Source organism: Balaenoptera musculus, chromosome 1 (assembly GCF_009873245.2).
Source record: "Balaenoptera musculus isolate JJ_BM4_2016_0621 chromosome 1, mBalMus1.pri.v3, whole genome shotgun sequence".
NCBI classification, from domain to species: Eukaryota; Metazoa; Chordata; class Mammalia; order Artiodactyla; family Balaenopteridae; genus Balaenoptera; species Balaenoptera musculus.
In genome coordinates, this window is record NC_045785.1 from 112,194,804 (window position 1) to 112,207,670 (window position 12,867).

At 46.3% G+C, this 12,867-nt stretch overlaps 1 protein-coding gene across 7 annotated transcripts in view; it reads left to right on the forward strand.

Moving 5' to 3' along the window:
* IL6R (interleukin 6 receptor) overlaps positions 1-12,867 on the forward strand; it is a 51,311-nt gene that overhangs the window by 27,161 nt on the left and 11,283 nt on the right. For all 7 annotated transcript variants that reach the window (XM_036831078.1, XM_036831113.1, XM_036831089.1 and 4 more), the window contains 2 exons: positions 10,225-10,271; positions 11,427-11,496. In XM_036831078.1, coding sequence (XP_036686973.1) covers positions 10,225-10,271; positions 11,427-11,496 — 117 coding nt within the window. The remainder of the gene's footprint in view (positions 1-10,224; positions 10,272-11,426; positions 11,497-12,867) is intronic.

Below are 12,867 nucleotides of genomic sequence, written 5' to 3' on the forward strand. Positions count from 1 at the left end.
CAGCGTCCGATCTTTTTAGTCCAGCAGCATAATTGGACCCAATTAGTTGTTCTTAAATACCAGACAATTAAAAAAATAATAAAATACCCATTTATTGAGTGTGTATGGCAAAAAAAGCAAAGGATAGAATGATATAAATTGTCCAGGCCCACCCCTACCCCTGCCACTTTCTTCTACCCCTGGCTTCAGGGAGAATTTTTTTTTTTTTTTGGCAGCGTGGGTCTTCGTTGCTGCGCGCGGGCTTTCTGTAGTTGCGGTGAGCGGGGGCTAGTCTTCGTTGTGGTGAGCGGGCTTCTCATTGTGGTGGCTTCTCTTGTTGTGGAGCACGGGCTCTAGGCAAGTGGGCTTCAATAGTTGCAGCGCGTGGGCTCAGTAGTTGTGGCTCGCGGGCTCAGAGCGCAGGCTCAGCAGTGGTGGTGCACGGGCTTAGTTGCTCCGCGGCATGTGGGATCTTCCCGGAGCAGGGATCGAACCTGTGTCCCCTGCATTGGCAGGCGGATTCTTTACCACTGTGGCACCAGGGAAGTCCCTTCAGGGAGATTTTTATATGTAGGCTGGCATTCTTCCCCCAGAGTGGATGCTGTAATGTGATGGCCTTTTCTCTACACTGGCTTTGCAGTGTGTGATCCTTGTCTTTCTTCTCCCGGGAGAGCCAGAGGAGTGGGCTTAGGGCTTAGGGTGTCTTGTTACTTGGATGTAGGCAACGTCAAGTGCAGGCTCAGATCTTTTCTTGTGCTGTCCCCCTCTCCTGTCCATTAAGAACAGGAGGCAACTTTCTATTGAATCCTCTCCTCAAAAGTTTATTTCCTGCTAAGACCTGGACAAGAAGGGAGGCCTAACTACTATATCTTATTTAGAAAGACCATTTAAATAAATCAGAACATCCTTCAGGCTAGATTGTGTTGCCCTGTCCACGATTGTCTTTGGTTTGTATACACTTTGAGCGAAAACACGCTCATTATCTGAATGCCAAACATTAGCATGGCCTTAGGAGCCTTTGCAAGGGGAGCAAATCATTTATCACATTGTGCAGAGGAAATGTTCTGGATACAGGCCGACACCTGTTTACTTTTTATCCCAACCACTTAATTTAGATGGTTACAAACAGCTTTAGGAAATCCTGTTTTGTTAGAAAGTTCTTTCTTGTTTTTTTAAAATTTTAAATTGTGGTAAAATATACATAACTTATAATTTACCACTTTAACCATTTTAAAGCTTATGGTTCAGTGGCGTTAAATTCATTCACATTGTTGTGCAATCATCACCACCATCCATCTCCAGAACTCTTTCCATCTTGCAAAACTGAAACTCTATACCCATTAAATAGTAACTTCCCATTCACCCCTACCTCCAGCCCCTGGTGACCACCATTTTACTCTCTATCTCTATGAGTTTGACTACTCTAAGTACCTCATATAAGTGGAATCATACAGTATTTGTCTTTTTGTGACCGATTTATTTTACTTAGGATAACATCCTCAAGATTCATCCATGTTATAACCTGTGTCAGAATTTCCTCCCCTTTTAAAGCTGAATAATATTCCATTGTACGTATATACTCTATTTTGTTTATCTATTCATCCATAGATGGACACTTGGGTTGCTTCCACTTTTTCTGACTATTGTGAATAATGCTGCTATGAACATGGGTGTATAAATATCTGTTTGGGTCTCTGCTTTCAATTCTTTTGAGTATATACCCAGAAGTGTAGTTGCTACATCATATGGTAATGGTATTTTTAATTTTTTGAAGAACCACCATACTGGTTTCCACAGTGGCTGCACCTTTTTACATTCCTACATTCCTATCAGCAATGTGCAGGGTTCCAATTTCTTCATAGCCTAGCCAACACTTAGTATTTTCTTCCTTCTTTCCTTCCTCCCTCCCTCCCTCTCTCTTTCTTCTTTCTTTCTTTCTCTCTCTCTCTTTTTCTTCCTTCCTTCCTTCCTTTCTTTCTTCCTCTCGCTTTCTTTTTCTTTCTCTGCCTCCCTCCCTTCCTCCCTCCCTCCTTCTTTTTCTTTCCCTTTCTTTCCTTCTTTCTTTCTTTCTCTTTCTTTCTTTCTTTCTTTCTTTCTTTCTTTCTTTCTTTCTTTCTTTCTTTCTTTCTTTCTTCCTTTCTTCCTTTCTTTCTTTCTTTCTTTCTTTCTTTCTTTCTTTCTTTCTTTCTTTCTTTCTTTCTTTCTTTCTTTCTTTCTTTCTTTCCTGCTCTCTCTTTCTTCTCTTTCTCTCCCTCCCTCCCTTCCTCTCTTTCTTTCTTTCGTTCAAATAGCCATCCTTATGGGTGTGGTATTGTGGTTTTGATTTGCATTTCCATAATAAGCAGTGATGTTGACCATCTTTTCATGTGCTTACTGGCTCTTTGTATATCTTTTTATGAGAACTGTCTATTCAAGTAGAAAGTTCTTTCTCATGTGAATCCAAATCTGGCCTCAGTGGACCTTGGTCTCCAGGGTAACCCCTGATAAGTCTGCTAGTCTGCTCTCTCTGAATTCTTCTGGAATTCCCAGGGGACTCGCATCTGCCTGGGCTTCTGTTCCCAGGCTGTTGTATGGGATGGCTTGTGGATTCCTTACCTGTCTGGTCACCTTCCCTTAAAGCTGGTCTCATTTGTGGATGTTCCTCTTTAAATTGTTGACGTTCTCCTGACAGTGGAAGATGGTGCAGCAGAGACATGTCTCTGACTTTTCAGCCTCAGGTCCTGTGCTTCTGTGACTTGCTACAGTGACTGTGTAAGCTCAGACAGAACTCTTGGCCTCTGTTCACATAAGCAGCTGAAGAGTTTGAGCTCCCCGTTCTGTACATGTGTGGTTTTTTTTGGGGGGGGGTGTTCTTCAAAACCCCAGTGGTGAATGTCCAAGAGAGATACCAGCTTCTCCCTTCTCCACTGAGGGCAGAGCAAGAGGAACTTGGATGATTCTGATGCAAGAGGGATTTAGGCTGGAAATTGGGGAGCATTTCTGGAAAATGAGAGGGAGGTTAGGTGTGTTTTACTGATGGTACAGTTATTTGACTGTTTGGGACATGTCAGTGCACTAGATACTGCATCGATGGGCTTTTTAACCCCAAGGGCTTTTTAACCCCTTGACACAGAGGTCAAGGGGACTACACTGCACCTGGGAATCATGCTGTATGACCTTAGTAAAGTTAGTTTACTTCTCAAAGCCTCAGTCTTGTCATCTGTAAAATGGAGATGACATGACCTGTTTTGTCCCCTTTGGGAATTTTTATGAATTTAGTGAGAAAACATTCTTTAGAAATAATAACCTGTACTGCAAATGTAGAAGGATTATCAGTTTGCAGTGCCATGTTGATTGGTTCTTGGGATAAAGAGAGCGGGGCTATGGGCATCCTAGAATTGCTGCCCTGGATACAATCCTGGACCCACTGAATTGGAATGTGGAGGGGAATGTGGAATGGTATTTTCGAAAGCTTTCCCAGTGATTATAGAATGTGCTCTGGGACTGGGGGAGCATCCCATTGTACTTGATAAGGCTGTGGAGCAGACAATACTTGGGGCAGTTTAGAAAGAGCAGGAAAAGCTTCATGGAGGAGGTGACATTTGAGTTATGTCTTGGAGGATGTCTAGGAGTTTCCCAGGTAGAGAATGGGGCTTATAGGCAGCGGGAACAGCAGGTGCAAAGGCGCGGACTGTGAACAAGGGCAAGGCCTTTTGGTGGGGCTGGAGCACAGATGTGTGGGTGGGAGGTCCCAGTGGGGCAGGTGGAGGCAGGCTACTCCTGCCAGAAGGCCTGCAGAGAGTGGGGGTGGAGGGGGGCTGGTAGAGGCCTGGGGGAGGGGATTGAGGAGCCTGGACTTCAGTGAGTGCTGCCCCCTTGAGGCCATGGCCTGGCCGCACACAGTCTGTGGCCACACCAAGGTTCCCTGTGTGAGCGCTGGGCTCAGAGTCACCCAGTCTGGGGCCCCTGCTCCGGCCAGCAAGGCCAGGTGACTGCTGACAGCACCTGCTGCAGGAACTCATTGAGTCCCTGCATGTCAGGGCTGATGTCACCCTGATGTCAGGGCAGGAAAAAGAGGTTACACATTGACAGGCGGCTGGTCAGCCGGTCTTTCCAGATTGGGAGTTCTCCCAGATTTGTCCTTTCCGGTAGCACTGACAGGGCTGGCATCTAGCAAGTCTGTGGACCCTTTGCACAGCGAGCTTGGGGCAAAGTGCCAGGGAAAAGCCCATTAGGCATAAGAGGGTTATTTCTTGCTCCCTTTAACTCCCTCTCACACCCTGCTCACTGACACCTGGAAAATAATTAGAACCACTTGTGACAGGTAGCGAGTGACGTGGACCCATTCTTTGGAATCACACTGTTGAGGAGGTGCCAGAGGTTTGCATCCGCAAGGCCTTTGGGGCGCCCAGAGGCCAGGGCTGCGGACTCTCCGGGCAGGTGGGTCTCCCTGGCCTGATCCCTGAAGCCATGTACTGTCACCTCAAACCCTCCGGTCCCATCTTGGGGGGGTTCACTGTGTTCCTCTCCTTGGCACCCCCGAGGGGGAAGTTGTGCAGGTTAAAGGGCACTTGGGGACACGTTTCTGAAGAGATTGTGCCCCGTTCAACCATCAATGTGCATCCCCTGCCTCCACTCTCGTGCTGTTTTCCACGGCGTCTCCATGTGCCCCTTCCATGGGGTGGCCTGTCCACGTCCACTCTGTGCATTGTCCTCGCTGGGCATCAGGCGGACTGGGCTCTGGTTGCTGGCCCTCCCCCTTCACAGTGCGACCTTAGGGAAGTGCCTGACGGAGCCCAGGTGTGCTTAGTTGTCAAATGGGAATAATAGGCCTGCCTCAAAACCCCGAAAACCAAAAAACCCGCCTCACAGGGTTGTTGTGAGGATTAAACGAGATGGAGAGCCGTTTGCACCCAGCCCTGCACGTGGTAAGTGTATACCAAATGCCATCAATTCACATGTGTCTCAGGCCACACCTGTCTCTTGAGCTCTGGATTCTTGTCTCCACTCTGCCCAGAGCTGGGCCCACATCCTCCCTCACAAACCTCCCTGTGTTCTTTGTCCAGAGAAGGACACCACCACCCAGCCTGCTCCCTGAACCAGGACACCCCCAGGACATCAGGCTAGACACCCCCGTTCCTTGGCTCAGGTTCTTGTCCCATCTCGAAAGAATTCTTTTTTTAAAATAAATAAATAAATAAATAAGTTTATTTATTTTTGGCTGCATTGGGTCTTCGTTGCTGCTGCGCGGGCTTTGTCTAGTTGCGGCGAGCGGGGTCTACTCTTTGTTGCGGTGAGCGGGCTTCTCATTGCGGTGGCTTCTCTTGCTGCAGAGCACGGGCCCTAGGTGCGCGGGCTTCAGTAGTTGTGGCATGCAGGCTCAGTAGTTGTGGCTCGCGGGCTCTAGAGCGCAGGCTCAGTAGTTGTGGCACACGGGCTTAGTTGCTCTGCGGCATGTGGGGTCTTCCCGGACCAGGGCTCGAACCCGTGTCCCCTGCATTGGCAGGCGGATTCTTAACCACTGTGCCACCAGGGAAGCCCTCGACAGAATTCTTATAACGACCCCAGAAACTGATCTCTGTCTCTGGTGTGCGAGCACCAGGCGTCCTCCACGCCACTGCTACGGGCATCTTTCTAGATCACAAGCCTGCATGTTGCTCCCACACCCTCCCTGATAGCTCAGAGCTTCCTGGGATTTCTGTAAAATTTCAAAAAGAATTTTGGGGACCAAATAAGGTCACCAACTTTTAATTTTGCAAAGTAAGGACATAAAGTTAAATGGTTAAGTAAAAAGTTGCTATTGCCATTGACCATCATCATTATTTCATAAAAGAGAGGATGAAACAAGGGCTTAAGCTCAGAAGGAAGACACTTTGGCAATCTTACACCATGCAAATATCCACGCTGCCTTGTCCATCTTTTTCTCCTTTGGCCTCAGACCAATAGACTTCTCCACAGACCATTCTGGGTGGTGTTGGGGCCCAGCTGGAGGTTACTTCTTTCTCCTCAGGAGACTGTCAGATACTTGGTGAGGTTTTTTTGTTTTGGTTTGGTTTTGGTTTTTTTTCATGAATGGAGGAGCCGTGATTAACTTTCTGGTTGGTGGTTTACAGGTTGTGAGGGAAAGTGTGAAGCTCAGAGTGGAAGGTGCTGCTCAGCTTGTGGGTCCCTGTGTCCCCGCCCCCAACCCCTCTCTGGGAATGTCTGGCTTTGTGGTTTGTCCCTCTTCCCTTGTTTCCTCATCTCTCTGCCACTCTCTGGCTTCCTTTTTCTTTCCTTTTCCTCTTCTTATTCTCAGCCCACTCCTATTTTCCCTCTATGTATGTACTCCAACCGTGGAGCCCAGTGGCCCATATCTTAACTGGTCATAATATACAATTTAAAAAGATTGTGTTAGTGGGACTTCCCTGGTGGCACAGTGGTTAAGAATCCGCCTGTCAATGCAGGGGAACACGGGTTCGAGCCCTGGTCCGGGAAGATCCCACATGCCGCGGAGCAACTAAGCCCGTGCGCCACAACGACTGAGCCTGCGTGCCACAACTACTGAAGCCCCCGTGCCTAGAGCCTGTGCTCTGCAGCAAGAGAAGCCACCTCAACAAGAAGCAGCTCCCGCTCTCCGCAACTAGAGAAAGCCCACACGCGGCAATGAAGACCCAACGAAGCCAAAAATATAAATAAATAAATAAATAAATAAATAATAAATAAATAAAATAAAATAAAATGTTATCGCTATACCCAAGGTCATCTAGGTTTAAAAATATTATTGTGTTAAGAAAATGTTTTATATTCTCTGCTCTGAATTTTGAGAGTTGGGTCAGTTTTTAAACAGATATTACTGTGTGCCGGGCGAGTGCTAGGTCCTTTCAGCCTGTGATCCCAGGTGATCTGTGCAGGAGGAAGCTATCCCCTTGCTTAGAAGTGAAGAAACAAGGCCTAAAAGAGGTTGAGTGTCTTGACCAAGGTTACACATCTGTATGAAGACCCCTGCCATCTTTTATATTGGATTTCTCTATTCCAAAACCCAAGCAAGCAAACCCAAATCCATTCTCAAATTAACAGAAATAAGTCTCTTGTTTTAAAAACTTGTGTGGAAAAAACTCACAGGTGGTCTTTATCAGTCTCACTTATTAGAGTATGGTCATTCATTCATTCACTTTGTTATGAATATAAAAGTACACCTTACAATCTGGAAATATTAATACAAGGGACACACTCAGTGTTGATGTTAATGTATCGAATAGTCTTTTTTTTCCAAGTGATTTTTTTCCATAATTAAAATTTTTCTAACTACACAGTTTTTCAGCAAGATGCCAGGCCTGTGTTAAGAAGTGAGTTTACAAAGATGAGTAAGATACAGTCCCTGAATTTGAGAAATGTTCAATCTAGAGGTGATTTTTTTTTTTTTTTAATAAAGGGGAAAAAAGAGTATTCTTGGAGTCAGAAAGCCTTAACACTTATTTCTTACAAAACTTCAGGCAAGCTATTTAACCTCCCTCTGCCTCATTCTCCCCATATGTAAAGTGGGGATAAAAACGGTACCAATCTCAGAGTACTGTTGTGAGGATTAAATGAGTTAATTCATGTAAAGTAGGTAGAATGGTGCCTGGCACATAGTAAGTGCTCAATAAATATTAGGCATTGTTATTGTTGCTGTTTTGTCTAGTTACCACCACCACTATCCTTACCCCTGTAACGTCCTGGCACATGGGGGGCACACGGGGGCACAAGGGGACCAGTGAATGATGGTTCCTTCTCCTCTTTCACCCAACATGCTAGCTGAAGGGAGGCATTGGGAAATATAAAATACTTTAGGAGAGATATGAAATACTTCTGTCCAAGCAGAAAAAAAAAATGTGCTCACAGATATTGCTAATGTTTTATAGCCTTCCTGAGCCTCCATGTCTCTGTAAACCTGAGATAATAGTACCTGCCTCGTATATTGCTGTGAGGCTTCAGCATCACATAGGCTAAGAACCACTTGGAACTGGAGTAGGGTGAGCTTCCACAAAGGTCGCTGCTAGAAATACTGGTAATATTCTATTAGTATGCAGTTAGTATTATTAACCTAACTTATTTCCTCCGACCCTGAGCCCCAGTTTTTTCATCTGTAAAATGGAAATGATTATTAGTAATAATGATGCAAAAGTTGCTCCATCTCAGGGGACAAATGGTCTGAATTAGGGGTCCCCATCATCATCTAGGGAGCTTTTTAAAAAATTTTTTTTATTTATTTATTTTTAAATTTTTATTCTTTTTGGCTGTGTTGGGTCTTCGTTGCTCTGTGCAGGCTTTCTCTAGTTGTGCTGAGCGGGGGCTACTCTTCGTTGTGGTGCGTGGGCTTCTCATTGCAGTGGCTTCTCTTGTTGCGGGGCATGGGCTCTAGGTGTGTGGGCTTCAGTAGTTGCAGCACGTGGGCTCCGTAGTTGTGGCTCGCGGGCTTAGTTGCTTCATGGCATGTGGGATCTTCCCAGACCAGGGATTGAACCCAAGTCCCCTGCATTGGCAGGTGGATTCTTAACCACCGTGCCACCAGGGAAGTCCCTAGGGAGCTTTTTAAAAAGTCTTGTTATGTAAGACAATCTTACTATGCATTAGAAAAATTTTGTCCATTCTGGTAACATTCCTGGGTTACTTGAGATAAAATTCCTACTTTATCCCTGGAAATCTGAGCCACCAAAGGTTAAACATCCTTTTCTGGACCACATACCATGTTGGGGGGTCAGAGCTGAGGGTTGAAAGTATACTGGTCTCCCTTTCTTCCTGAAACATCTCTCTGGGTTTGGGGAACCTTTTCAAAACCCTGATGTCTGAATCCCATCCTGGAGATCCTGAGGCCATAGGTCAAGGATGGGACCTAAAAGGCCGCCAGTGGTGCTGAACATGTCTGGGTTTGGGAACCACTGCACTGAATGACCGTCCATGGTCAGCCATATTTCCTACGTAGCGTTGCCCCTGTCTCCTGGTTTTAGCTTTCATTCTAGTATTCCCGCACCCTCCTTTAATCCTTCAGTCACCCCCTGCTATGAGTCTAACTGTTCTCTGCTAGGCTGGTCTGGGAAGAACACACAGGAATAAGAGACTGTGTCCCTCCCATTTATCCTAGGTTGATTTGGGGCTAACTTGGTGTATGACCTTGGACGAGTTGCTTTCCCTCTCTGGGCCTCTGTTTCCTCTCTGTACCGTGCGGAGGGTGAACGTGCTCTTGTGTCCCTTCCAGTGCTCCTAGCGTGTGGTTTTTCTCCCCTCCTGGGAAGGCACACTCCCTCTGGAAATTCTGTCCTGAGCAGAAGTAAGGTCACCCCTCTCCTCCAACCCCTTGCTAGACCTTCTACTCCTGGCTCAGGGAGGCTCGACATCTTTGTGTAAACCGCTTCTGTGGTATTTTTAATTTCTTGATGGAAAAATGATGAACTGAAAAGAAAATATTTTAAACTCCAGAGCATTCCACACATTGCCTGTCCAGGGTTCAGCGCCTGGTCCCTCGGGCCCACATTTGCCGCTGAGCCTGGCCTTGTGTCAGCACTCTCGCTTTGATACTTGGCCTTCTGCAGCCTTGGGGGTTTCTGCAGAAACGTGGTTCCCATGGAGGGAGAGGGGCCTGGGAGGGTGCCCAGTCCACCTCCCTTCTCGGGCAAAGTGTATTAAGCCCACCCAGGCAGGTGAGACTCTGTTGTTTATATTTATTTTTTTAGAAGTATGTATTTATTTGGCTGCGCCGGGTCTTAGTTGCGGCATGCGGGATCTAGTTCCCTGACCAGGGATCCAACCGGGAACCCCTGCATTGGGAGTGCGGAGTCTTAACCGCTGGACCACCAGGGAAGTCCCTAGAGTCTGTTGTTTAAATATTTTTTAATTGCAAAAAGGTGCATAAAGGAAATTAAAATGTTAATGGTGTTTATATCTAGTGCCGTGTATCCTTCCAACTTTTTTTCTGTGTGAATATACATTGCAATATATCATATAACATATAATGAATAATGATATAAATGTGTTTCTTTAGAAGCTCTGGATCAAACTCTATGGCTTTTTTCTTGTCTTGCAGTTTTCATAAACTGCATATTCATATTCATAGCATATTCTTAGCTGTTTTCTAAAATATTTTTAAAGGCTATTACAATATGTGGCTATATCATAATTTATATAGCTAGTCCTCTAGGGTTGGATATTTGTTTGTTTCCAGCATAAAATTCATTGTGATGAATTTTATTCCATCAGATAGGACTTTCAGCATCCATGAATCATTAATAATGACTCTTCTATCCACAGAATCCAAGAGTTCTCCAGTTGAGACTGAGCTGCCCCCCTCCACACAGGTGAGCTCATGTTCTTGTCAAAGGGTCACGGCAGCAGCGCCTAGTGTTAAGGGTTGTGGGCTGGCATCAGGCAGAAATTGGTTTAAATCCCAGCTCTGCCACTTACTAGAAACATGGCCGCGGGCAACTTGCCTGTCCTTTTCACGCCTCTGTAAAGCAAGGTAAGAGCAGTTCTCTCGTCCCGGGGATGTGGGCCATGGAAAGTGTGGAGCGGTGCCGGCCTAGCTCACTGAGCTTCTCTGTGTCTGGTGCCTGCTGTTTCATCTCTGAACCTCTGGGCACCGCTAACGGCTTAGCTTGTGACTCAGATTCAGTTTTTCTGAGCTCTTCCCCTGTGGACTCCTGGTGTCATAATTTTCTGGAAAGAGGATTACTTCTGAAGCTACTCAACAAATCCTTGAGTAATCCAATTTCCCATCCAACTACAACTCCTCTCCTGGTCCTTAATTCCCTAAATGCTAAGCTGGGAGGCTCAGCCACTCCTGGAGCTGGGCAGCACAGGGAAGGAGCCTGGGGTCCTGCACCTTGGCTATATTGGATGCAGGACTGTCCAGGCACCAGTGGAAGCAGCTCCAGGGTGAAGCCCACGCTTGTGGGGCTGGAGCGTGGAGGGAACTGACACTGAGAACTTGCCACGCCGTGCTAGCCTCTGAGCCTGGTGTTTGCTAACTCATTTCATCCTTATGATAACCAAGATTTGGGTGTCAGGATGGTTGTGCCTACAAGGGAGGAAAAGTGATGCCCACGTGGGTTAAGAAACTTGCCCAAGGTTACATAGCTGGTAAGTGGTGGATCCAAAGTTCTAGCCTGTGCTTTTCCTAGTAAGTGGTGGTATCCACGCCCTGGGACTGGACCGTAATACAACTGCTGCTTCAGGGTATCTATTGATTCTCCTCTGTGGAAGGTGCTGTGCCCTTAAGCTCCTGGTAGAGAGGCAGATGGGAAGAAATCCCCACCTTGAGTAGGCAAGCTGTTAGATACAAATAATAGTGCAAAAGTTGAGATTGACAGGTCAGACATGGAGAGGTCCATGAGATAAAGGAATGCCTTGGGTGGATCAGGCAGGGGGTTAAGGAGGAGGTGGCACCTGAGCTGGGTCCTGAATGATGATGGAATCTGCAGAAACAGGCTTACAGTCAGGAATGTCTCTTTTAGGCACCTACTACTAATGAAGATAATGAAAATATTTTCTCCAAAGATTTTGCAAATGCAACAAGCCTCCCAGGTAAGGACTGGATATTTTTGTATTTCTATGGCCTGTGGGATGCAAAAGAACTTGTCTCTGCAGAAAGTCCTTTTCTTTTTGGAAATATTGGCAGAGGACCAGTCTGCTTAATGAAAAGGATCAATGGCAGAAATATTCTTTTTTGTGACTTTATACCTCCAAGTTTGATATTGTTAGCTATGATATAGTGAAGAGACCATAAGAAGAGTGGGATAAATCAGTAAAATACTTCACAATTGGCCCAGAATACAAATGAATGTGCTACCAAGAAAATTATTGGAGTCTGAAATGGAATACACTTTGAGGAATGTAATAAATCTTTGTTTCGGAAACCCTTGATTTCAGTGGTTCTGATTCCCTATACATGTGAGACCAGGAAAACTCAGTAACATCCTCATCAAGAAAGATCCCAGCCAAAAAAAGAAAGAAAAAAGAAAGATCCCAGGTCCTGTGTTTTTTAACTATATGTATGGGACTCATGGGGTCCAGACTCTGGAGGCTCAGTAGCTGAGTAGATCCATCTGATGGCTCCTGGGCTTTCTGAGGAAGGCCTTGGCCTCTGTACCTTTACCTGGGCAGATTCCTGCCGCATCTGATGCTGGACGCCCATGCTCTGTCATCCCAGTTGCAAAGCCCTACCTAGTGCAGTGCACCTGGGGGGACCTACTAAACACCTGGGGCTAAGCTCTGCCTGCACAGCTGGGGACTCAGAGGGAATTGAACCCATCCCTGCTCTCCAGGAGTCTACCATCAAGGGGGCAGGCTCTGGTAAAGAGTAAAGTAGTAACTAACAGAGAGCAGAGTGTGAGACTGGCCAAAAGAGAGCCATAGATAGAGCAAAGTGGGATTTAGAGACTTGAGAGAACATGTCCATTGGGGGAATCAGAGAAAGTTCGTGGAGGAGGTGCCATTTGCAATGAGCCTTAAATGATATGGGTGGAATGGCAGGAGGTTGGGGCAGCAGTTCAGGGGCTGCTGTGGAGGAAGGACCTTGGAGTCTTCTCCATCCACTCTCACTGATGATCTATCTCATTCAACCCCATGTCTTTAAAGACCATCTATTGGGCTCATGACTCCCAAACTTATGGCCCCATCTCTGACCTTTCCACTAAGATCCAGACTCGTGTATCCAACTGCCTAGGTGACGTGTCTACCTGGATACCTACTAAAAATCTCAAACTGAATGTGTCTAAAAGAGAATGCTTGATGCCTCCCCGCCTCTTCAACCCAAATCTGTTCTTGTCCTTCTTCCTCATCTCAGGAACTGACACCACATCCTCTGGGTTGCTGGGGCCAGGGAATTAGACATGCTTCCTCTTCTATCCCTCATCCCATGTCCAGTCCCTCAGCAGGTCCTGCCAGTTGTATCTT